General features: G+C 36.4%; 1 protein-coding gene, 1 non-coding gene and 1 pseudogene across 5 annotated transcripts in view; 2 read left to right on the forward strand and 1 right to left on the reverse strand.

The window, feature by feature from the left end:
• Window positions 1-27,006, forward strand: part of FANCI (FA complementation group I) — a 77,515-nt gene that overhangs the window by 25,066 nt on the left and 25,443 nt on the right. For all 4 annotated transcript variants that reach the window (XM_068557483.1, XM_068557493.1, XM_068557502.1 and 1 more), the window contains 10 exons: window positions 92-218; window positions 4,126-4,218; window positions 4,860-4,996; window positions 8,364-8,544; window positions 9,959-10,046; window positions 18,879-19,009; window positions 19,471-19,541; window positions 20,397-20,511; window positions 22,051-22,173; window positions 26,533-26,601. In XM_068557483.1, coding sequence (XP_068413584.1) covers window positions 92-218; window positions 4,126-4,218; window positions 4,860-4,996; window positions 8,364-8,544; window positions 9,959-10,046; window positions 18,879-19,009; window positions 19,471-19,541; window positions 20,397-20,511; window positions 22,051-22,173; window positions 26,533-26,601 — 1,135 coding nt within the window. The remainder of the gene's footprint in view (window positions 1-91; window positions 219-4,125; window positions 4,219-4,859; window positions 4,997-8,363; window positions 8,545-9,958; window positions 10,047-18,878; window positions 19,010-19,470; window positions 19,542-20,396; window positions 20,512-22,050; window positions 22,174-26,532; window positions 26,602-27,006) is intronic.
• Window positions 16,364-16,436, reverse strand: TRNAE-CUC (transfer RNA glutamic acid (anticodon CUC)). The gene has a single exon. It is a non-coding gene; the product is annotated as a tRNA-Glu (tRNA).
• LOC137760795 (YEATS domain-containing protein 4-like) lies at window positions 25,261-25,943 on the forward strand (annotated as a pseudogene).

Below are 27,006 nucleotides of genomic sequence, written 5' to 3' on the forward strand. Positions count from 1 at the left end.
CAGCTTGAGTTTTTCTGTTTGTTCATATGAGCATATGCACTGTTGTCTCTTTGCCAAACTATAGCTCATACCGTTCTGTTGAATCTTTTAGGCTGTTGGATTTTGTTACTGTACCATCAGGTGAACTTCGTCACGTGGAAGGCACCATTATTCTACACATTGTGTTTGCCATCAAGTTGGACTGTGAACTAGGCAGAGAACTACTGAAACTCTTAAAGGTAGCCCCACACTCTTAAGGAGATCCAGGATCTCTTTATGAAACAGGGATGTTTGAACTCAAGCCTCTTTTATGCCGATTAATGACAGGAAACAAATACATAGAAATATTGTAGAATGACCCTGGGTCTAGAGGATCTCTTTTTTTTTACTTTGAAAGTGGAAGATATATGATATCACTACATTCTTAAGCAAGTTCCGTTTTAAAACCATGCCTTAAGTGTTTTAGTGTTTAAAAAGAAAAAAAAAGGTGAAGACTGTTCAGCAGGAAACTCAAAATTTAACCTTAACTCCGTTATTATATGAGCTTCAGTCTTGACGTCTGTTTCCGTATTTGTGAATTGGGGAACTTGCCTATTTCTAGTACTATATTGTGGGGTTTTGTGAAGCTAAGTCATTCATCATTAAATATTTGTGAAGTAGTAAGATAAAAATTGCAATGTTTTGAACTCTTTTTAAGTATTTTGCTACATTTACCTTATCTCACTTTCTCACAAGTATAGATTTTTTTCTGAACCATTTAAAAGAAGAAATCATGACACTTCAGTGCCTGAATACTTCCACAGATGTCTCCTAAGAATAAGGATTAATACCTTTTCATTGAGTTTTTTGAAGCATCCAGCCCAGTTTTCTTGTGTCTCTCATTGTCAGATTTGTCTGTTTCCTCATGATTAGATTCAAGTTAAACATTTTTGTCAAGAATATGTCATAAGTGATGTTGTATACTTTCTCTTGTTGGGGTCAGCAAGCTTTCTCTAAAGGGACAGACACTAACTATTTTAGGCTTTGCAGGTGATACAGTCTCTGTCAGTACTACTCAGCCCTACTGTTGTAGCAAGAAGGCAGCCAGAAACAACACATAAATGAATGACTGTGGCTGTGTGCCAGTGAAACTACATGGGCACTGCAATTTGAATTTTATTTAATTTTCGTGTGTCACAGGATAGTATTCTTCCTTTGATGTTTTTTTTCCCCTCAACAATTAAAAAAGTGAAAATCAGTCTTAGCTCATGGGCTGTACAAGAATAGGTGATGGGCTAGATTTGTCCCAGAGGCTGTAGTTTGCCAACCACTATTCTATTGCATTATGTCAAAAGCCTCATAGTATCAGGCAGTCTTAGCCAAATCATTTGATCAAGACAATGACCATCAGTTTTCTTCATTTGCAAAGATACATGTTTGTTTCCCTTTGTAATTAGAAAGTAATCCATGGGATCATAATTCGAGGCATGCGAAAATTCTTTTCCTCAGCAACCTTTCACACAGTAGATTTTGTTTTCCCGTCTACTGATGATTCGTGGCCTAAATCACTAATTATACTGGGAGTTGCAAAATGGTAGAATTAAGATTAGAAATTTTTAATTCTGTCATTCCTTCTACATTATTAGCTGGTTTTCTTCTGTGAAAAGAGCCACCCCCCCATTTTTTTGGATATTGTTATGCAGCCATAAACCTTTTAAAATTCAATCTACTTGTATGCAGTACCCAAAGTGACCCATATTTGGCTAATTGGATCCTTGAGGTAGGCTTATGTGTCCTTCTGACATGGCCCCATTAGTCTTTGAGCACTTCTGTGGCATAAGCTATCCAAGACACACTTGTACTTTCCTTACCCCATCCTGATTTCTCTAAGGAGCCTTGGGTCCCTTTTGTAGGAGAGGATATTTAAAGACCATGATGTGGGAACTAGCCTTTAAAGCTCCTTTGTCTTCTCTGTATCTGTTCACTCTTCTTTTTATTTAGGTTTACAGTAACTATATTATTGATCTTTTCAAAGAACCAGCTTTGTTTATTGACTGTTTTATATTTGTTTGTTGGTTTTCTGTTTTATTCATCTTTGATATTATATTTATTCCTTTTTTTCTTTTTTTTTAATTAATTAATTTATTTGTTTTCATTTTTGGCTGTGTTGGGTCTTCGTTGCTGTGCACAGGCTTTCTCTAGTCGGCGAGCCAGAGCAACTCTTCATAGCAGTGCATGGGCTTCCCATTGTCGTGGCTTCTCTTGCTGCGGAGCACAGGCTCTAGGCGCGTTGCGGAGCACAGGCTCTAGGCACGCGAGCTTCAGTATTTGTGGCACGCAGACTCAGTAGTTGTGGTGCACGGGCTTAGTTGCTCTGCAGCATGTGGGATCTTCCGGGTCAGGGATCGAACCCGTGTCCCCTGCAGTGGCAGGAGGATTCTTAACCACTGCTCCACCAGGGAAGCTGTATTCCTTTTTTTCTTTTGTTTCTTGTCTATCATTTCTTTCAGGGCTCAAAGACCTATTTTTTAAGCTTTATTGAGGTACAATTTACATAACATAAAATACACCCATTTGGGGCTTCCCTGGTGGCACAGTGGTTAAGAATCTGCCTGCCAATGCAAGGGACATGGGTTCGAGCCCTGGCCCAGGAAGATCCCACATGCCATGGAGCAACTAAGCCCGTGCACCACAACTACTGAGCCCACGTGCCACAACTACTGAAGCCTGCGCGCTTAGAGCCCGTGCTCCACAACAAGAGAAGCCACGACAATGAGAAGCCCACGCACCACACGAAGAGTAGCCCCTGCTCACTGCAACTAGAGAAAGGCCGCGCACAGCAACGAAGACCCAACACAGCCAAAAAAAAAAAAGGAAAAACAAATACACCCATTTTAAGTGTGTAATTCATTGATTTTTCATAAGTTTACCCAGTTGTGCAACCATCATCATAATTCAGTTTTAGAACATTTTCATCACCTTGTAAGATCCTTCATGCCTGTTTCTATAGATTTACCTTTCCTGATTTCATATAAATAGAATCATACAATATGTAATCTTTTGTGTATGGCTTCTTTCATTTAGCATAATTTTCGAGGTTTATCCATGTTGTAGCACTTACAAGTACTTCATTCCTTTTTATTGTTGAATAGTATTCCATTGTATAGACATATCCATTGTTTAGCTGTTCACCAGTTGATGGACGTTAGAGTTTTTACTTTTTGGCTATTATGAATAATGCTGTTGCGAACATTCCCATGCATGTCTTTGTGTGGACATATGTTTTCATTTCTCTTGGGTAGATACCTACAAGTGGAATTTCTGGGTTATGTAATACATTTATGTCTCTCTCTCTATATATATAATGTTTTTCTTTCTTTCTTGGCCATGCCGTGTGGCATGTGGGATCATAGTTCCCCGACCAGGGATTGAACCTGTGCCCCCTGCAGTGGAAGCACGGAGTCTTAATCACTGGACCACTGGGGAAGTCCCATATGTTTATAATTTAAAGAAACTACCAAATTGTTCTCCAAAGTGGCTACATCATTTTACATACCCGTCAGCACTGTATGAGGGCTCCTGTTTATCCACATCCTGGCCAACATTTGTTACTGTCTTTTTTTTTTTTTAATATACCTATTCTAATAGCTGTGAAACTGTATCTCATAGAGGTTTTACTTTGCAGTTCCTTAGTGACTGATGATAACCGAACATCTTTTCATGTGCTTATTTAGCTCTTCTAATATCTTTGATGAAATGTCTATTCAGATCTTTTGCCCATTTTTTGATTGTGACTTAAAGAGTTTTAAGAATGCTTTGTATATCATGGGTACAAGTCCTTTATCATGTATGTAATTAGCAAATATTTTTTTCAATCTGTGGCTTGTTTCATTTTCTTAATGGTGTCTTTTGAAGCACAAAAGTTTTGATTTTTAATGAGATCCAATTTATCAATTTTTTTCTTATATAAATTATGTTTTTGTTATTGTATCTAAGAAATCTTTAATCCAAGGTCTTGAAGATTTCCTACTGTGTTTCCTTTGAAAAGTTTTATAGTTTTAGCTCTTATATTTAGGTTTCTGATCCATCTAAGGACTTGCTTTTAAGTAGAATATGTTATACTTTTAAGATGTAACTTATGACTCCTTTTTGGTTTATCTGTTCTAGGCAGGACAGCAAGGAGATTTCAGTAGTAATATATGTCCTTTCAGCATTGCCCTCTTCCTCTCTGTAACAAGAATACAAAGATATGAGGAACAGGTATTTATGAATGACTTTTTGGTTCCTTCTGTAGTTGATAAAGTGTACAATAGCCTGGTTTTTTTATTATCTTTTTCCTAAACAATTCCACTTCCACCCTGCCAGCAGCATATTCCCCTATAAGAATGTAAGCCCACACTGTGCGGGCTGCTTGAAGACTTCTTCAGATACTTGGTTTATACCTCCACTTCCTATTTTGTGGTAAGCCAGGTGGTGAGATGGGAATAAGAGTGGAAACATCACACAGTCCAAGTAGCAAGAATGGGAAGTTTAGCTGGATATTCATTGCTGTTGTATTATGTTGTAGCTTTCTAAGAAACTGTCCCTGATTAACTTGAAATTAATGAGAATATGTTATTTGAAAGAATGAAAATATAAAATCCTTTACCCTTTTTTCTCATATGTGTTTCTCTGGTTGTGGGTAATATTGATTTTTAGCCCTTTTTCTCTCAAGGAAGGCCTGTCTTCAGCTCTTTTAAGTTCCCACTGAAAGTCATAATTTTTGTATCATACTCATCAGTGAAACAGTTGTCATAGGGATATGAGTGTATGGCAGCAAGTAGGAACAGTTACAGGGTTAAGATTCTGTAGTATGGACTATCATTTTTTGCTTCATTTTCCTATTTCTTTCATTATATTAGGTATTTGACCTTTTAAAGTCTTTGGTTATAAAAAGCTTTAAGGATCTTCAGCTTCTCCAAGGCTCAAAATTTCTTCAGAATCTAGTTCCTCATAGATGTTGTGTTTCAACCATGATCTTGGAAGTGGTAAAGAATAGGTAAGTTCATGAACCTTAAGGTTCATAGGGTATTTAGTGTTAAGATCAGAAGATCCTTGAATCCCAGGGCCTGAGTTCTTGGCCACCTTGATAGCAAGGATACAAAACTGAAGTAGGTACCTTTGCTTCTTTCATGCTATTACTACTCTATTGGCCTGAGTCTTCACTGGCTTTTTAGGTGAGTAGAAAACAAGAGTTTTATTTACTTTAACTGTTGGAGTTTGGGACTGATGGATGGAATTGAATTAGCAGTTTTAGACAATTAAATTAGCAGTTTTAGGCAAATCCATTTTAAATCAAATTGAAAAAACTGGTAACCATCCTGGTTGTTACTTTCATGTTTAATGTTGTATTTCAGAATATACGTTAGCTGTTACAACAGTCTTTACCGTGTCATGCTTTGTCTGTGGTTTGTCTCCATGGTTTGCTATATTTAGCTCTACTGACATACTTTGTGTTTACCTGCAGATACTTAGAGGTGCAGAACATTAATGTACTAGGAAAAAAAATCACCTATGAACCAATACAACTTCCAGGTTATACTTACTCCCCTATTTACCAATCATGTATGAGCTCTTTCATGTTACAGATAAACATTTTGTAGCAAACCGACTACAACTGTCTCCTCCCTCCAATATGGGAACTTTAGCCCACAGCACACACTATTTCTCCATTTCGTTCTTTTTTTTTTTTAATTTAATTAATTAATTAATTTATTTATTTATAGCTGTGTTGGGTCTTCGTTTCTGTGCGAGGGCTTTCTCCAGTTGCGGCAAGCGGGGGCCACTCTTCATCGCGGTGCGCGGGCCTCTCACTATCGCGGCCTCTCTTGTTGCGGAGCACAGGCTCCAGACGTGCAGGCTCAGTAATTGTGGCTCACGGGCCCAGTTGCTCCACAGCATGTGGGATCTTCCCAGACCAGGGCTTGAACCCGTGTCCCCTGCATTGGCAGGCAGATTCTCAACCACTGCGCCACCAGAAAAGCCCCTCCACTTCATTCTTGTTAAGATTATTAACAGACTATACTTATTTAGACTTCATAATTTTACTGGTTTCTTTGTTTACATCTATCTTTTGAACCTCATACTTTTCACTTGGAAACATGCCATAAGTGTATATTTTTTGCGGTAATCCTTTCTGATATGGTTTGTGGATAGTAAAATTTTCATATCTGAAAATGTCTTTGTTTTGCTCTTCCACTTGAACAATAATAGTTGGACCAGGTTTAAAACTCTGAGTTTATAATCAGTTTTACATTGTCTTTTTGCATCTAGCATTGCTGATGAAAAGTCTGATGGTTATCTGATTCTTGTATTATTTTAGATAATCTGATATTTTTCTTCATGGGAACTTATAAGACTTTATTTTTATACTTGATCTTCTGAAATTTAACACAATTTGTGTTGATGTAAGTTCCTTTTTAATTCATTTCTGCTTGGTAATTGGTGTGCCCTCTCACTGTAAGGAGTCATGTCCTTCCTAAACTCTGTAATGATTTTCTTCTTTATTTGAGTACTGCCTCCCCTTTTTCTCTCTGTTGTCTATTAACTGTTGGAATTTCTTGATCTGTGTGCTGTATCTCTTAATTTTTCTTTCACGCTTTTCATATTTTTGTCTTTTTGTGTCAAGTTCAACAAAAATTCCTTAGCTCACTCTTCTCAATAATTATTTCTTCAGCTCTGCCCATTTTATTCTTAGGTCCATTTATTGAGTTTTTCACTCTATCCATCATGTTTTTTATTTCCAAAATTTCCAATTGGTTCTTTTTTTATAACAGTTCATTTTTTGTTTCATGCTATAATATTCTTTCTTATTTCTCTGAGAATATTCATTAGACTTTTAAAATCTTCTGTTTGTTCCATTAACCTTTTCCCTTAGCGATTAGTTCTCTTCGTTGAGTTTGGTGCTTCTCTTTCATGGTGATATTGTTTTCTTGTATTTGGTGGTTATTGCTTATCTCCTTATTATTGTTTTTGATATTCCCCATTAGTTTGTCTGAGAGTGCTGTATGTTTTAACACATTCTACCTCTGTGACTTGAGGATAGTGGTAGGATGTACCAAGGGCTAATCTTCTAGGTGTGGCATCGCCCTAATTCTCCAGCATGTTGTCATCCTCTCAGAGTGCTGCTCTGCCTCTCAGGCCCAAGCTCCTCTATGCACAGATCCCATCTAAGGACAAGCCTCATGGTTGCTTATTTCTTGGCATAAACTGCAGATGCAGTGAGGTCTTGGAGAAAAAGGTAGAGAAGGCTGCTGTGTACCAAACTGTTCATGCACAGAAGTTGCCCCAAGGTTCCTTCCAGTTCCCAGTATATCTGCCTTTGGTATCTGCTTTTGGAGGCACCCCTTCATTTTACACTATGTGTTCTGTGGCTTCCTTCTTATATTATGTTCACTTTTTAAGGATTCTTCATAATTTCTAGAGAGTCAAAAACACCTCTTATTTTTCCACATTATCATGGATTGTATGTATACACCATATACAGACATTCGCACACAGGTATATGTATCTTTTCTGTCATTTGTAGGTATTTGGGGTGGGAAGAATGGAGCATGTGCTCAGTCTATTATCTTGATCCCAGATCTCCAGAGTGTGACTATTATTAAAATCTGTCAAAGTGTTATGAGAATCTGTTCACAACTATCTCCTTCATTCTTTAATGCAGCATTATAATTTGTTGCTGTTTAGCAGGTAGATATAATGATATAAAGGTTATTATAAACATATCATTTCCACTATAGTGGGTAACATTAAGTGGTATAAAATCACCAAGGATTCTACTGCTTTACAAAGGCTATTTGTAGTTTCAGCTCATGCTTTTGAAACCCAGTCATTCATCAATTCATACTATAGATATGAATATGATATAAATATGAATATAAGTATTCCTACTGTAATTATTTACTTAGTGCCTTCTATATGCCAGCCATTGTGCTAGGCTATATGGGTAAAAATATGACTACAGTGTACTCTCCATCGTAGAGAGTCTCAGTTTAGAGAGGGAGGAAAACTTGTAAGCATATGTATAGTGTAAGTGTTGTTATTGGCATGAGGGGAATAGAAGCAGCAGCAGTTAACTTCTAGTCATGAAATCTTGAATAGAAATCTCTAACGGTCAGTACATTGAGATATTCCAGTTTCTTCCATATGTTTTTTAATGTTCTGTAGTTTTTGGATTTTCTCGGTGTTCTGTCGGTAGAGATTGCTTGCCTGCCATTTGCATTACTGTTCATTAAGAAATTCAGAATTCATGTGGAGTGTTGGTTATCCAGGTCAAGTTTGGGAAATATGTAACATGGCAAAGAATATAGAGGTAAGGTATTTTACTAAGTTTTTCTTCTTAACTAAACTTTGTTTTCTTGCAGTGTTCATAGTTGGGATCATATTACTCAGGGCCTGGTAGAACTTGGCTTCATTTTAATGGATTCCTATGGGCCAAAGAAGATTCTTGATGGAAAGACTATTGAAGCCAGCTCAGGTCTTTCTAGAATGCCAAACCAGCATGCATGTAAGCTGGGAGCTAATATCCTGTTGGAAACTTTCAAGGTGAGACTCTAGCAACCATTCCCTAATTTTGTTAATTTATATTATAAATAGGGCATTAACTTGGGCGTTTGGGGGACAGGGCAATTTGGGTGTGTAGCAGTTTCCCAGAACAGAGATTGGGATAGTAATTGAAACATTATAGACCCAGTTTGATGGAATACTTACTTTCTCACTCTTTATTTATATGAGATTTTCATTTATTCTAATTTCTGTTCTTCCTGACCATTTCTTAGAAGTTTGAATATAAGTTAACTTCCTCATGATTTCCTCTTCTTCCTCTAGCAGTAAATCATTTCTGGGTTTTTTTAATTCCCTTATACAAAAAATAATCTTTTAGGTTGCTGTAGAACATCAAGCTTGAAGAATCATGCTTACTGGTTCATTGTTTTTGAAGAACCAAAAATGGGGAATTTACACTCTTTTAATTCATTACCATATTATGACTATCATCTCAATCTTAATTTCTGAAATAGCTTTCAAAAATTCATTTCAAGTTAAAAAAATCATATCTGAGACTAAACAAATTTGCTTTGCTAGTGATTTCTCTAAGACATCTTCTTTACATTCAATTGTTCACTGTATCTACACACCAAAAGTATCTGCTGAAAATGTTATTTGAAGGCCAATTTAAGTGTAAATCTGATGTTCTGATCCAGAACTATGAAGTGAATGCCATATAATAGTCCTTGAGAGTTGTGTATTAGATACATATGACTCTTCTTAACCATAATCTGATTAAAAACATTCTTAGAATAAGAAAATGGTTTTTGTTTTCAAATTAATCTTTTTTAAAACTAAGAAGGTTCCACTTGATTTCACACAGATGTTGGCTTTGTCAAGGTATCTATAGAACATAGAATTTACTAATAATCAAATTATTAGTCCAAGGTCTGAAAGAAATTAGTCTGTACCCCAAAGTTATCAAGTTCAGGTATGAAATTTAACTAAAATTCAAGTAAAAATTCAAAACACGTCATTTTTTAGGCAATTGCTCTGCTTGTAGAAAGTGAGGAAGGGCTTGGTGAAGATTTTCTAGGTTTTCAGAAATTTTCATGGGCTTTTAAATTTTAAAATAAAAGTTGTGCATACTGTCAGGAATATGGACGTTGGCATGTTATAGATACCTAGGTAGAATTATTCCTGTTTGATGCTGGACCTTATATGTGGCAGTACTTTCGTATGATCTCTCTTTTAGGCTAATAAAAGTTTGCCCTGCTAATGAATTGTCTGAGCACAGAATGAGGGTAGAATTGAGTGATTCTTTCCAGATGATTCACATTATATTTGTCTTTGAAATAAACAGTCCAGTTTTACCCATATTCAAACTGTTCTTTAATCTGCCTAACATGCATTGATACAATTGTAAGCTGAAGGTCACCAAGGAATATTTTATTGGTTCTTCTGTTCTTTTTAGATCCATGAGATGATCAGACAAGAAATTCTGGAGCAAGTCCTCAACAGGGTTGTTACCAGAGGATCCTCCCCCATCACTCATTTCATAGGTATTGAACTTTGGAAGGGTGGATAAAGTTGTCAGGAACATTTTTATTTAAATGTCATAATGCTTTTGGTCCTGGAAAAAAAATTTAATGATACAGTAGATTGACATCTTTAATGACATCTTTGATTATGATGCCAGTAAAACATAAATGCATTTATATTGTCTATGGTTGTCAAGAAGGAAAGGAGCATATAACTAATGAGTGAAACTTCTGTCTTGCATCAACTTTCTCTCTTTTTTGTTTGAATACTTCTCAGGTGAGTGCTGTCCTTCTGCTATCACTCATTGACCTCCCGTTCTCTTAACCCTTGACATTCTGACTTCAGTACTGGTCTCTTTGGTGACCTCTGAATGTTTGGTTCTTTTAATACATATATCCTAATGCCTAAATCCACTGGTCTTATCTTAATCACCAACTTCCTTAATTTCTCTATCATTCTGTACTGTTTACAACTCCCCTGAAGTTGATAACTGTAATAATTTGCATCTTATCCTGCCTATGATCAGTTTTTCTTTCTTCTTTAGTGATTCCTTTTCTTTCTTCTGTCCTTAAATGTCAGGGTTCTCCAAAGCTCTGTACTTGACACTTCATTCTACTTTTTTTCTTTCTTTACAGCTTTACTGAAGTATAATTGAGGTGTAACAATGTCCACATATTTAAAGTATAACAGTTTGATAACTTCTAACATATGTATACACCTGCGAAACAGAAAGTATCACCACAGTCAAGATGAACATATCTATCACCCACAGATGTTTCCTGGTGCCTCTTTGTAATTTGTTCCTGCATCCCTCTCTTCCTTCCCACCTCTCATCTCTAGTCTGGTCTGCTTTCTGTCACTATAAATTTAAAAAATTTTATGTAAATGGAATCCTACAGTGTGTACTCCTTTTTTTTTCCTTTCTTTTTGGTCTGGCTTCTTTCACTCAGCATAATTCTTTTGAGATTTTTCTGTAGTTGTCACATGTATCAGTAATTGATTCCTTTTTATTGTTAGTAGTATTCCCTGATATGGGTATAACCACAGTGTATTTATCCATTCACCTGTGTGCAGGTTTTAGGTTGTTTCTAGTTTTGGGCTATCATGAATAAAGCTGCTATGAACATTAATGTATAAGTCTTTCTGAGGATGTATGCTTTCATTTCTGTGTGGAAACATGTTATAGTGGAATGGGTACACCGTATGGTAGGTGTAGGCTTTATAGTTTAAGAAACTGCCAGACTATTTTCCACAGTCGTTGTACCATTTTACATTCCTATAAGCAGTGTTTCTAGTTGCTCCACATTGTGACCAACTCTTGGTATGATCAGTCTTTTTAATTTTACTCATTCTAATAGCTATTTAATAGCATCTGATTGTGTTTTTGTTTGCATTTCCTCAACGCCTAATGATATATTGAACATTTGCCATGCTTATTTGTCATTTCTGTATTATCTTTGGTTAAATGTCTGTTCAAGTCTTCTGTCCATTGTTAAAAAATTGAGTTGTTTCCCTTTTTATTACTGAGTTGTAAGAGTTATTTATATATTCTAAATACAAGTCCTTTGTCAGATATATGTTTTGCAGATATTTTCTCCTGGTCTGTGGTTTGACTTTTAATTTTTGTAACAGTGTCATTTGAAGAACGAACATTTATAATTTATCAGTTACCAGTTCATCAGTTTCTTTGTATAGTTCCTGCTTTTTATGTCATGTATTAAAAAAAATCTTTGCCAAACCCAAGGTCACTAAGATTTTCTCCTATATCTTCTACTAGAAGCTTTATAGTTTCAGCTCTTATACTTAGATCTATGATCCATTTTTGTTAAATTTTGTATAGGGTGTGACATAACAGGGTTCATCTTTTTGCTTAAGGCTATCCAGTTGTTCCAACACAATTTTTTGAAAAGATTATCTTTTCTTCATTGAGGTACCGTGACATCTTTATTGAAATCAACTAACCATACATGTGTGGGTCTATTTTAGGAATCTGTTCTATTCCAGTGAGCTATGTGTGTGTTACGTCTTGATTGCTATAGCGTCATAATGGGTCTTAAAAGCAATAGTGTAAGTCTTTTAACTTTGTTCTTTTTCCAAATAATTTTGTCTATTCTAGGTCCTTTGCATTTCCAAATAAATATTCTAATCAGTTTGTCAGTTTTTATAAAAGGTCTGCTCAAGTTTTGGTGGAGAATGCCTCAAATGTATGGATTAATTAGGGGGAGAATTGGCATCTTAACAATATTGAGTCTTCTAACCCACGAACACAATGTATCTCTCCATTTATTTAGGTCTTCAATTTCTTTCAGCAATGTTTTGTAGTTTTCAGTGCGTGGGATCTTGCATATCTTTTGTCAGTTGATCCCTATTTCATTTTTTTGACACTGTTGTAAATAGTATTTTTAAAATTTTCAATCTCTGATTGTTGATTGCTATTGTGTAGAAATAGTTGCTTTTTTAATATTGACCTTATATCCTGCAACCATGCTAAACCCACTTATTCTAGTCGCTTTTTTGGCAATTCCTTAGGATTTTCTACATAGACATCATGTCATCTCCAAATCTAGACATTCTTGATATCAGTGATATGTCTTTTTTCTTTTTTTCTTTATCAGTCTGGCTTAGAAGCTTGCCAGTTTTACTAATCTTTGAAAGAATGAGATTTTAGTTTGAATTTTCTCTGTTGTTTTTTTTTTGTTTTCAATTTCACCAAATTCTGCTTTTTATTATTTCCTTCCTTTTGCTTGCTTTGGGTTCATTTTGCTCTTTTAAGTGATTGAAAAACATCAAAAGAAGAATATATCATGATACATGAAAATTTTAGACTTCAGAGTTCATAAAATATAGTATTATTGGAATACAGCCATGCTCAATCATTTATGTGTTGTCTATCTTGCTTTTATACTTTACCAGCTGAGTTGAGTTGATATATATATATATACCAACTCATGATATATATATATGTATATATATCTCACATGACCCATTAAGCCTAAAATAGTTATTGTCTGGCCCTTTACAGAAAAAGTGTGCCAACTTCTGGTCTGTTATATTTACCTAGATATTGATATTGCTTTTTTTTCCTTCCTGATGACTGAAGTTTCCTTTTGTTTGTGTGAAGGGTTTTAACTACAAAATCCATTCTTTTAATAGAAGTAGGGCTAGTCAGGTTATCTAAATCTTCTGGGTGAACTTTGGTAGTTTGTGTCTTTCAAGGAATTTGACCATTTCATCTTAAGTTATCAAATTTATTGTCATGAAGTTGTTCAGAATATTCCTTTTAATGTCTCTAGGATCTATATTGATTTGCCCTTTCTTACTCCTGAAAGCCGTAATTTGCATCTTTTCTCTTTTTCCTGATTAGTCTAGCAAGAGGTTTATCAATTTTATTGATTTTTCTCCATGAACCAGCTTTTGGTTTCATTGAGTTTCTCTGTTGTTTTTCTGTTTTCAGTTTTATTGATATGTGCTCTTTTTTGTTTTGTTTCTACTGCTACTTTGGGTTAGTCTGTGCTTCTTTTGATTAAAAGCTTATGTCATTAATTTGAGACCTTTCTCTTTTTTTTCAATACAAGCATTAAACTATAAATTTCCTTCTAAACATTGCTTTAGCGGCATCCCATAAATTTTGTTTTTTATTTTCATTCCGTTTCAAATACTTTTAATTTCTTTTGTGATTTGTTCTTTAACCTGTGGGTTATTCAGAAGTGTTGTTTAGTTTTCAAGTATTTGTAGATTTTCCAGGTTTTCTGTTATTGATTTCTAATTTGTGGTTATAAAACATACTTTGTATGATGTGAATTTTTAAAAATTTATTGAGACTTGTTTTATTCTCAGAATATGGTCCATTTTGATAAATGTTCTGCATGCTATTGAAAATAATATGTATTCTATTATTAGGTAGTTTTCTATAAATCACTGAGGTCAGATTATTCAAGTCTCCTGTGTCCTTACTGATTTTCTATCTACTTATTCTGTTAACTATTAAGAGAGGGGTGCTGAAATCTCTGACTTTGTATTTATAGAAATGACTGTCTGTGCCTTTCAGGTCTATCAGTTTTTGCTTCAGGAATTTTAAAACTCTGTTATAGGGCATAAACATTGAGGATTGTTATGTCCTCTTGGTTAATGGATCCATTAATTGTTATGAAATGACCTTTTTGTTCCTGGCAATATTATTTACTCTGAAGTCTACTTTGATATTAATATAACCTCTGCAGCTTCCTGTTTATCAGTGTTAACATGGTATATTTCTTCCATCTTTTTAGATTTAACTTATTTATGTCTTTATAGTTAACTTGGGTTTTATTATAGACAACATACAATTGTGTTTTACTTTTTTTATCCAGTTTGACAATCTCTGACTTTTAATCAGGGCAGGCCATCTACATTTAATGTGATTATCATCCGGCTATTTGTTTTCTACTTTGTCTGTCTGTTTTTTGTTCCTTTTTTTTTCTTCTCCCTTCTCTTGAATTGAGTTTTTTTGGTTTTTAATGATTCCGTTTCATCTTGCTAATTTGATTAGTTATATCTCTTGTTTTATTTTCTTTTGGGTTGCTTTAGGGTTTATGATATACATCTTTAACTTATCATAGTCTACCTTCAAGTAGTAGCATACCTCTTTACATATAGTATAAGAGCATTACAACAGTATACTTCCATTTTTTACCCCTACTCCAGTAGCTTTTGTGCATTCTCATGCATTTTACTTCTCTGTCAGTATATTGAATTATATCTACATTGTTGTTAATTTAGCTTGTTTTTATTTTTTTTTAATCTTTGGCTGCATTGAGTCTTTGTTGCAGTGCACAGGCTTTCTCTAGTTGCAGCGAGTGGGGGCTACTCTTTGTTGTGGTGCTCGGGCTTCTCATTGCAGTGGCTTCTCTTGTTGCAGAGCACGGGCTCTAGGGCGTGCGGGCTTCAGTTGTTGTGGCACACGGGCTCAGTAGTTATGGCTCACAGGCTCTAGAGCACAGGCTCTGTAGTTGTGGTACATGGGCTTAGTTGCTCCGCGGCATGGGGGATCTTCCCGGACCAGGGCTCGAACCCATGTACCCTGCATTGGCAGGCGGATTCTTAACCACTGCGCCACCAGGGAAGCCCTAATTTAGCTTTAAACATTTATCTTTTTAAGAGTTTTTAAAAATAATAAGTCTTTTTATTTTTACCCATGTGTTTCCCATTTCTGGTGCTTTTTCCTTTGTGTAAATCCAGATTTCTATCTAGTATCACTTTCTTTCTGTCTGAAGGACTGCCTTTAATTTTCTTATACTGCTCATCTGCTGACGATGAATTCTTCTGTGTATCAGAAAAAGTCTTCATTTCATGTTACTTCTTAAAAGACATTTTCATTGGGTATAGAATTCTAGATTGACTTTTTTTCTTTTTTTTTTCTTTTTTTAGTTTTTTAATTAATTAATTAATTTATTTATTTTTGGCTGTGTTGGGTCTTCGTTTCTGTGCGAGGGCTTCCTCCAGTTGCAGCAAGCGGGGGCCACTCTTCATCGCGGTGCGCCGGCCTCTCACGTTGCGGCCTCTCCCGTGGCAGAGCACAAGCTCCAGACGCACAGGCTCAGTAGTTGTGGCTCATGGGCTTAGTTGCTCCGCGGTATGTGGGATCTTCCCAGACCAGGGCTCGAACCCGTGTCCCCTGCATTGGCAGGCAGATTCTTAACCACTGCGCCACTAGGGAAGCCTGACTGTTTTTTCTTTTAGTGCTTTAAAGATATTGCTGTACTGCATTTTGGCTTTCATCATTTCCAATGAAAAGTCTGCTTTCATTCTTCTCTTTTTTCTTCTCTTTATAATGTCTTTTTTCTTTTTAGATTTCTTCTTTATCAGTGGTTTTAAGCAATTTAATTACGATGTGCTTTAGTGTTGTTTCCTTCATGTTTCTTGTGGTTGAGGTTTGTTAAGCTGCTTGGATCTGTAAGATTATGGTTTTCATCAAGTTTGAAAATTCTTCAGGTATTATCTCTTCAAAAAATTTTTTCTGTCATCTTCTTCCTCACTGGTGCACGCGCACGCACACACAGACACACACACAGTCTTCTGCAACTCCAGTTACACATATGTTAAGTGGCTGTAAGTTGTTACACAGCTCATGGATATCCTTTCTTTAGTCTTTTTTACTTTGTGTTTCATTTTAGATAGTTTTTATTGCTGTAAATTCAAATTCCAAAATCTTCTGCAGTGATCTTATCCATTAAAATTTTCATTTTTAGATGTTTGATTTATGTCTTCCGTATCTTCCCTGTCTCTTTTTTTTAAACATGCTTCCCTTACCTATTTTTTTTTTTTTTTTGCTGTGCCACATCTTCTTGCAGGATCTTAGTTCCCCAACCAGGGATCGAACCTGGACCCCTGGCAGTGAGAGCACCAAGTCCTAACCACTGGACCACCAGGGAATTTCCTTCCCTTACCTTCTTGAACATATATTTATTTTAGTTCTTTTAATGTCCTTGTCTACTAACTCTATCATTGTGTAATTTCTGATCTGTTTTTATTGATTTATTTCCTCTTCGTCATGAGTTGTGTTTTCCTGCTTCTTTGCATGATTAATAATTTTGATTGGATGGCAGACACTGTGAATTTCACATTGTTAATTTGCTGGATTTTTTTTTCCTTCAAATATTATTGAGCTTTAAGTTTCTTGGAAAGCATTTAATCCTTTTTATGATTATTTTTATGTTGTGTTATGTAAGACCAGACAGCATTTAATCTAGGGCCAACTTGGTGCTACAATTAAAGCAATGCTCCTTGTATATTATGAGGTGTCTCCACTGTGGATGTTGTGAATATAAACTATTTCCTGTCCTTTATGACCTCTGAGAATGGATTTGCCTACTGCTTGCCTGTGATTTTTTCCCTGACTTCAGGTTGTTTTTTCATACAGATGCACTGACTAGCATGCAGCTAACATACAAGGGGAGCTACCTGCACATCTCCAGGGCTCTCTTTCCATGCAGCTCTTTCCTTTCTGGTACTCTGCCCTGTGAATTCTAGCTGCCTTGGCTTTCCTGAATTGTCAACTCTGTCTCTCTAACTCAGGAAGACTGCTGGATTCTGAGTTTCCCCTCTCTGTGCTACTGCCTAGAAACTCTCCAGGCAGTAAGATGGGGCAATTATATAAGCCTCTCCTCATTTATTTCCCTTCTCTCAGGGATCATTGTCTGTACTGCTTCTTGTCTGGTGTCTGGAAATTGTTGTTTCATGTAATTTGGCTTGTTTTGCTGTAGATGTTTAAAGTGGGAAGATAAATCTGGTTACTCTTACTCCATCCTGGTGGGCAGTGTCTGTCCCTCTTTTTATACATTCTCTCACTTGCAGATATCATACCCTTCTCATGATTTCAGTTATTTTGGTGGGGTCTTTTGTGGGCATGGCTCCCAAATCTTTATGTCAAGACTCTCCTCTTTCCTTAGTTCAGTACTTCAATGACTTCATTCCTGCTGGATATTTCCATTTAGTATTTTTTTTCCTTTTATTTCAAATGCAATACTGTTTCCTTGAAACAAATTCCCCTTTCCGTTGTCCCTATTTCTGTTATCTGAAACACGGCTCTGAGTCTCAGAGGCTAGAATTCCTTTTAGTCTTCTCAAATACACTTGGTACCTAAGTTCTTTCATTCTTTCCCTCATACTGTTACCTCTTTCTTCTTTTTTATACCCTCCCCCACACACGTACACCCATTGCCTAATTCCCAGTCTTATAACCTTGCATTTAGACTACTACCACAGCTTCCTAACTGGTTTCCCTGCTTTCTTTTTTCTCTGCAGCGATTCTTGCAAATTGCCGCCAGATCAGTATTCCTAAAATACCACTCTGTCATTCAAAACTCACCAATACCTCCTTTCATAAATTACCAGCTCTTTATCCTGGTATTTAAAGTCCTTGATGGAATTCCCTGGCGGGCCAGTGGTTAGCACTCAGTGCTTTCACTGCCATGGGCCTGGGTTTGATCCCTGGTCGCAGAACTAAGATCCCAGAAACCATGTGCCACGGCCAAAAAAAAAAAAAAGTCCTTGACAATTTGATCCAACCTGCCTTTCCAGCATTAACTTCCATTATTTACTTTTCTGAATGCTTCACCCTATCTCCACAGATTTCCCCACCATTCTCTGAATATGTCTTACACTTGCCTTTCCTGTACTTTTACTTGTACTTTTCCCTTTAAATATAATAGTTCTTTCCAGTTCTTTGTGCATCTAAATGTTACCCATCTTTTAGAATCCAGCTTAAATTCCTTCTTCTCTTTGCTCTCCTAAAGCACACCATCTCATAATGATCTCTTCCTTTGCACTCCTGTTTAAACTCTCTCTTTACCATTTGCTAGACAATAAACAATGTTTGGAATTATTAGATTTTTGATATCATTCTATTACTTCTTTCATTCTTTTAAAATATTTTTTTCTTGACTTCCAGCTAAATTAACATTCTTGAAGGAAGAGAGACCAGGTTTTGTGCTTTTGAATATTCCTTATAGGACCATATTATTATGCTTGCACATAATAGAAATTCATAAATATTTATTGATTTATTTCAGTTTGGAAATATGAAGACAATGTGTGCTACGTATTCAGGCAGTATAATGGGTTTCTTCCTTTCTTTTAGACAGTTTAATTTTTATAGTCTTACACTATCACCAGAAGAAATTTTACAAGTATCCTGGTTACACTGACCTTAAAGTATTAATATATAGAATCAGTAGAAATCTATATTGCAGTGTACTTGGCTTATTTGAGAAAGAAACAAAAAACTTTTTACCATTTCTTTCTCCATTTTATGTTCCTTTTATTTGAAACGTTTTTAGTTATTAGAGGCAACTGATTATAGATTCTGTTTTTCAGACCTGCTTTCAAATATCATCATGTATTCACCCTTAGTTCTTCAAAGTTGTTCTTCTAAAGTCACAGAAACTTTTGACTATTTGTCCTTTCTGCCCCTTCAAACCGTACAAGGGCTGCTGAAGGCAGTGCAGGTAAGTCTTGACTCCTAAGGAGCTTACCACAACTGAGGTTGAACTGCCGAGTGGAGGTCTGATGTGTTTCTTACACATATGTACGTGTAAGAAATACTGTTTCCCTTGATTCTAGAACATAAAACTTTCTATTAAAATAGAGTCTATTTTCCAAGTTTACCCCCTCTTCATAGTGCTATTCTCTCCCCTTTGATTCAGTTTCAAGTTAGTGAAGTAATTGAAAGGCTCTTAGGAAATTATTAATTGAGGACAGTAGGTTTAAAGGTTTTCACAACTAGTTTCAATTTAGCATTTCAAAACATAAAATTGTCCTTATTACTAAGTGTAATAAACAATGCAACTTGTTTATAAAACAGAGCCAAACTTTCTTATAAAAGCCAAATGGTAACAGTATTGAGTAGAAATGTGCTAAGGCTAATAAACAAATTGCTGTTTTTACCTACTGATTCTTCCTCTTTCAGCCCCTTCTAAAAGTCAGCTTGTCAATAAGAGACTCCTTGATACTTGTCCTTCGGAAAGCTATGTTTGCCAGGTATGTAGCCACCCATGAGATCTGAGGAAGTGATGCTTTCTAACGTTACTTAGAGTCCTCTCTGCAGTCATCTCTGGTACAACCTGTTCACAGCAGTCATGCAAATTCCTAACCCAAGCTAGAGATGATAATACCATCTCCTAAAGATATTATGAGATGGGTAATATGTGGGAAGCATTTGTTACTTTAAGGATAAGATACCAAATTAATATCACATTGGCCATATTATAATACACCCATGGATATTCAGAGGAGCAACTAGTAAGTAGCCATATGCTATTTATCTCTAGTCTAGAATTGACAGTTTGTTGTTACTCCTTACCCAAAAGCATGTCTGATAGGCCAAGGTTGTATATTGTAGCATCTATAACATGAATTAATCATTGAGCCTCAGTGAGATGAGTGTATCATTTTTCTGGATGGAGGGTTTATAAGGCACCAAGCACTGCACTCCTCTATGAAGAAAGGAAGTGCTCCTTTAAACTCAGAGAAAATCAGCAATTTCCTTTGCTATATTTAGTACTTACATTTGAGTTATCAACCCATTGTCCAGCCTTTCAGCACTCTTGTTCTCATTTCCCTCATAGACTTGTCAGCAGGATAGAGGAAAGTATAGATAGTGTCGTGAGGTTAAGTAGATAATGCAAAATTCAGCTGAATTCCTATACTACTAATTGCTGTGAACAGCTGATGCCTTATTTTGAGTATATAAATTCAATTTATTTTGCTCTGTGCTTCATTGTTTATACATATTCCCTTCCTGTACAGAACTAACTGAATTTTTCTGACCCAGAAGCCTATTCCTGTGAAATCAGTACTGTTTGGTAACTTCTTCTGTGTCTATTCCTGAGCTAGCCAGCTTGATGCCCGAAAATCTGCAGTTGCTGGGTTTTTGCTGCTCCTGAAGAACTTTAAAGTTTTAGGCAGCTTGTCGTCTTCTCAGTGCAGTCAGTCTATTGGTATTAGCCAGGTAAGGATTTTTTTTCACACCAGCTTATAGTGTGTGCACTGATGCAGGAGCTGATGATGTGCAGACTCTTTTCTTTTAGTCCTGTTCTGGTTGTACAAATGATCCTGAAACTGAGAGTCTGATGATGATGACGATATCAGCCAACACTTTTTAATGGAAAATTTGCTGTGTGTTAACTGTGCTTTTCAATATGGTAGTCCCTAGCCTCAAGGTGGCTGTTGAACTGAATATTGATTGAAATGTGGCTAGTTCAAATTGAGTGTTGCTCTATGTGTAAAACACACACTGGATTTTGAAGACTCTGTGTGAGATAAAAGAATGTAAACTATCTCATTAATAATTTTTTATTTTGATTATGTGTTGAGATAATATTTTGGCTGTGTTGGGTTAAATAAAATATTAAAATTAATTTCACCAGTTTCTTTTTACTTTTTTGATTTGGCTACTAGAGAATTTAATATTATATGTGTGGCTTGCATTTGTGATTTGTATTGTGTTTCTACTGGACAGCACTGTGCTAGACTCTGTGCTAAGTGCTTTACCTTTATTTTCTCATTTAACCTTCACGGCAATTCTCTGAGGCTAAATACTGTTTTTGTCCCCAATTTTAATAGTTTATTTACTTCGCACATCTATTGAAACCTGTAACCTGAGAAAACAAAACTTTTTACAGTAATTTGATAATCTAGGTTTTGCAGCAATAAAATTGTCTTTGTCATTTAAATTCAGTAATATACGATTTGTAAATAAGAGACGTATCTGTTTACCAGTTTCATTAAGAATCCTTTATTGCTCTGGTATAACTATACAAAACTTTTGTTTATAACATATGGCATAGATTAAATATTATTAACACTGGGTATCATTTATGTATTGTTATTATCCCCAATTTAAGGGTAAGAAAACTGAGACTGAGAGAGGTTAAATAACTTGCCCAAGGTGATATGGCCAGTAATGGGTAGAACTGGGATTTGACCTCAGTCAGTATTAACTTCCTCACTAAGATGCCTGAAGTAAGGATTAGGAGTTCTTGGTCTATAATGGCTGAATTTATTATGTGAATCAAACAAGCAGTGTTATTCTTTGTCAAGTCCAAAACAAAACAACTACCTACCTCTAGAACTCTCAGGAGTTCACGGAACCAAAAAGAGCTCAATTCTTCTAGCTATTGAAGACATTTAAGGAAGTCTTTTAGACCTTTTATGTAAAATCAAGTTTATTATGACTACTGAATTCTAGAGGCATGAAATAATCTGTGTGCCTTCCTAAGCAGGTGACATTGCCAAGGAAAATCTTAAGGAATAAGGAAGAGTTAATTTTTTTAAGTGCTTGAAAATTCTCTTAGTCCGAACTAGAATAAGAGTGATAACTTATCATGGCCTAATAATGCTTATAATGTCGGCCTCAGTCCTGGGTTTTGGCATATGGGGAAAGCTAAATGTAAGGTTCTTTGACCAAGTACATCAGCTCACCTTACCCCCTTAATAGAAACTACTTACTCTGGTAAGATAGACATGAACTGGCCTCTCTTCTTTTCAGGTCCATGTGGATGTCCATAGCCGTTACAATTCTGTCGCCAATGAAACCTTTTGCCTTGAGATCATGGATAGTTTGAGGAGATGCTTAGGCCAGCAGGCTGATGTTCGACTCATGCTTTATGAGGTAAATCAGCAGAGTGAAGAGATGTAGTACTTCCCTCCCCAACTCCACTAATAATCCGTTTAATTTTAATAATTTTTTTTCTGATTATCAAAGTACAGTAGGTATGCTCTTATTTAGTGCAGTTAGGACCAGTAGTTAGTGATGCTTAGCCAAAAAGTCGTTTAAGGTGAGGAATCATAAAGAATAGTTAAAACACCATAAATGTTTTATTTTAATTTGAAATATTTAAATGTACTGTTAATTTACCAGTCTTTAGTTTTAAGGCCAAGTTCTTTTGGTTTTGAGTATGAGTCTGCCATTTGGAACTTCCTGTCTCTCAGACAAACCGTAACTTTAATGTATTGCCTATAATTTCAAGGTTTTGCTTACGTAAAGTAGGATAAAAACTTTAAGACACTTCAGATACAGTCTTAGTATAGAAATCTTCTAGATATGTTCAGTTTTTCCCCTAAGTTTTTAGAATTGTCTTACCCCTAATTCATCAGAAATTGGTTTTAGAGATTTACTTTTATTAAGTCTTTCCAAAACATTCAACTTAGTTTTTATAAAAGCAACTTCTCGTTTTTTCGTTGTTGTTGTTGTTTTTGGCCATGCCACATGGCTTGTGGGATCTTAGTTCCCCGACCAGGGATTGAACCTGTGCCCTCGGCAGTGAAAGTGCAGAGTCCCAACCACTGGATGGCCAGGGAATTCCCAGAAACAACTTCTTTTTCGTTTTGCACTTGGTTTCCAACAGTTTACAGAATGTCTGGTTAGATCACATAATTAACAATGATGGTACAATTAGCAAAAACTGAGTGGAACAAATATTACTACTGACTTGTGATTAGGATATAATTCAGCCAGTGGGAACAGAAGTTTGCAGTCATGAGGGATTGCACTACAATTGCTAGCATTTAGTATGCTGTGTACTTCAGCATACATATTTTATAGGATGGCGAGCATTAGATAATCTAGCAAATAGATTAAGTGGAAGTCATTTCAGAGAACAGCTATTGTAATACTTTTATTTGCCCTTTTTAAAATAACATTTATTGAGCTACAGTGGTTGCCAGGCACTGTACCAGACATCGGATTTTTCGGGTTCATTGTAGAAAATACAGGAAAATATTTTTAAAAATATTATTACTAATCCCAGCACTCATATATGTATATTTATACAAAATTGGAATCATAAGATTTATCTAGCTTTTATCTCTTAATATTATGTTTTAAGTATTTTCCCATTTCATTAAATGTTCTTTGACACATAATTTTTAATGCTAAAAAGTGTTCTTTATGTATACAGTAATTTATTTAACTGTTTTGGAGCATTTCTGTTGTTTCCAGTTTTTCACCATGAATGTTGTTGTACCTGAATATTTGACCACATTGCTGGGTTAAAGATTAGAACATTTTAAAGTCTACTGGCATACTCAGGCAAGCATTGAATTTTTTTTTAATAATTAAAAATATCTTGGACTTCCCTGGTGGCACAGGGGTTAAGAATCTGCCTGTCAATGCAGGGGACATGGGTTCGAGCCCTGGTCCGGGAGGATCCCACATGCCACGGAGCAACTAAGCCCGTGCGCCACAACTACTGAGCCTGCGCTCTAGAGCCTGTGCTCTGCAACAAGAGAAGCCACCACAATGAGAAGCCCGCGCACCGCAACAAAGAGGAGCCCCCACTCTCTGCAACTAGAGGAAGCCCACGCACAGCAACGAAGGCCCAGTGCAGCCAAAAATAAATAAATAAATTTAAAATATATATAATAATAAAATTTATGTGGAGTGTAAACCACCTAAAATGAACAAAACAATTGAACAAATATAAAGTTGGTCAGTTGAGTTTTTTCTTTTTTTTTTTTTTAATTAATTTATTTTTGAGCTGCGTTGGGTCTTCGTTGCTGCGCGCAGGCTTTCTCTAATTACAGTGAGCGGGGGCTACTCTTCGTTACGGTGCGCGGGCTTCTCTTGTTGTGGAGCACGGGCTCTAGGCAGGCTTCAGTAGTTGTGGCACACGGGCTTAGTTGCTCTGCGACATGTGGGATCTTCCCGGACCAGGGCTCGAACCTGTGTCCCCTGCATTGGCAGGCGGATTCTTAACCACTGCACCACCAACGACGTCCCTGGTCAGTGGAGTTTTGACGGAGATCCCAAGGTAATTCAGTGGAGAGAGGATGGTCTTTTCAACAAACGGTGCTGGAACAATTGTTTGTTGTATTGGGGGTCCCCAAAACCACCTCTGTGTTTAAAGATTTCTTTAGAAGGACTGATAAAACGGAGCGTAAATTTGTTCTCATGGCTGAGATTTAGAGTTAAAGGATACAAAGCAAAAAACAGAGGCGTGAGGCACATAGGGTGAAGTCCACAGGAGACCAGGTGCAAGCTTCTAAGAGTCCTCTCCAAGTGAGATTGCACACGATGCACTTAATTCTTCCAGCAAATGAGTTGTGATAACGTATGCAAAGCATATTCAAATAAGTTGTGATAACATATGCAAAGCGTATTCTACTAGGGAGGCTTATTAGCACCCAAGGTTTTTTATTGGCAGCTGGTCACATAGGCACCCTTACTTAGCATGTAGCAAAATTCCTAACTCCCAGAAGGAAATCAGGTTTTCAGCATAAACTATATTGTTTGTACAAACAGTTTAGGCACAGTAAGCTTCTCATTGTTTAGGGAGTTTTATATCAGTATAGGAAAAAACTGTTTACCAGGCAAATTCCCAGCCACCAGCCAAGGGCCAACCTTGGAAGCAGACCTTTCTAAGGATAGCAGTCTCAGACCACTGTGTTAATAACTCTTTTCTGCACAGTCATCCATATCAAAAAAAAAAATCTCAATCTTATCTACCTCCAAATTTTAAAAATTATCTTGTAACTGCCACCCTTCCCGTCCTGCTCTCCTCCCGCGTGGGGCTGAATGGGCTTCCGCGACGCCCTCTGCCGTGAGGCGTTGGCGATTCCTCAGCACCCTGGGCACTGCTGACTCATCTTCCTTCGGCCAGAAACCCTCCTCCTTGGGCCCGCGCAGGAGGAGCGGAGCGGCGAGTCCGCTGGCCCCAGTCTCTTTCCCTGGCAGTCGCGGCTTCTTCTGTAGGACAGTATGTTCAAGAGAATGGCCGAATTTGAGCCTGACTCCGGCGGGAGAGTGAAGGGGGTTACTGTCGTTAAACCAATAGTTTATGGTAATGTTGCTCCACATTGTGGAAAGAAAAGAGAGGAGGATGGGCACACCCATCAGTGGACAGTATATGTAAAACCATACAGAAATGAGGATATGTCAGCATATGTGAAGAAAATCCAATTTAAATTACATGAAAGCTATGGCAATCCTTTAAGAGTTGTTACTAAGCCTCCATATGAAATTACTGAAACAGGTTGGGGTGAATTCGAAATAATCATCGAAATATTTTTCATTGATCCTAATGAAAGACCTGTAACCCTGTATCATTTATTAAAGCTATTTCAATCAGACACCAATGCAATGCTGGGAAAAAAGACAGTGGTTTCAGAGTTCTATGATGAAATATTTCAAGACCCAACAGCAGTGATGCTGCAATTATTAACAACATCTCGTCAGCTTACCTTAGGAGCCTTATAAGCATGAAACAGAATTTGCAGAACTTGAAGTGAAAACCAGAGAAAAATTAGAAGCCGTGGGGAAAAAAAACAAACTTTGAAATTGCAGAGCTTAAGGAGAGATTAAAAGCAAGTCGTGAAACTATAAATTGTTTAAAAAATGAAATCAGGAAACTCAAAGAAGATGATCAGACAAAAGAAATATAAACGGTTCTGAAGAGAACTCGTTAGGAAGTGAAACTAAAAATAAAGTGGAGTTTAAAGGAGAGATGGACTACAAATACTGCGATGTTTCTTAGAGGAACTGCACACATAGTTGTCAGCCATAGATTTCTCAGCAATGGGGTCAAAGTATTTGTACTTTACAAGCAATCTTTAATGTGAAATATATCTGTATAGTGCTGTATAGGCATTTTATCAACCCATATCGGGGTAGTTCTGTGATACTAAGCACAATTTTAAAACATTTTTTACTGCATTGTATGTATAACTTATCCTTTTGACAGATATCAAAATTTCACTATAAAGTATAACTTGTACAAATTTGTACTTCCCTAGTAGTTAAATTAGTGGTAAAATTAATGTGTATATTTAATTTCTTAAGTTCTTACCTGCCCCCGTCCCAACTCTTTTGTATCTGATGTGCCCAGTAAGCACTCTATGAATGTAGTTTACAGATGCTGGAAAAAAAAAAAAAAAATTACCTTGTAATGGATCATAGACCTAAATCTGTTAGGATATTGTTGTTCATTTATTCATCAAAGAGCTTATTTGTCCTCTGTTTGATTCCTTTTAGGGGTTCTATGATGTCCTTCGAAGAAATTCTCAGCTGGCTAATTCAATCATGCAAACTCTGCTCTCACAGGTAAAATGTATTTTTATGGATATAAGGGAACAGATACTAAGGCATTAAGAGGCGATTGACATTCTTCATAATTTTCAAAATATGAAATAGTTCCCAACTAGTGCAGTGGTACATTGTGACCATGCCTGAGGTATGTGATGCTATTTCATGTTGTTTTATTTTAATCACCGCTTATTGCCATTATCTGACAGTTATCCCTCTCAGTTAACAGTCTACATCCTAAGTTAGAAGGACGTTCTGAAGAACCATTTGTACGGAGGCCATCAGCAGCTTTATCTGTTATGTTTATTTCTGAAAGAAGAAAAAGAGAGATTTGGAGAAAATATAGCACAATATTGACATTTGTTAAATCTGAGTGACATATTCATGAGTGTCTATTAGGTTATTTTCTGTATTTCTCAGTTT

The sequence above is a fragment of the Eschrichtius robustus genome, chromosome 1, assembly GCF_028021215.1.
Source record: "Eschrichtius robustus isolate mEscRob2 chromosome 1, mEscRob2.pri, whole genome shotgun sequence".
In the NCBI taxonomy this organism is placed as follows: Eukaryota; Metazoa; Chordata; class Mammalia; order Artiodactyla; family Eschrichtiidae; genus Eschrichtius; species Eschrichtius robustus.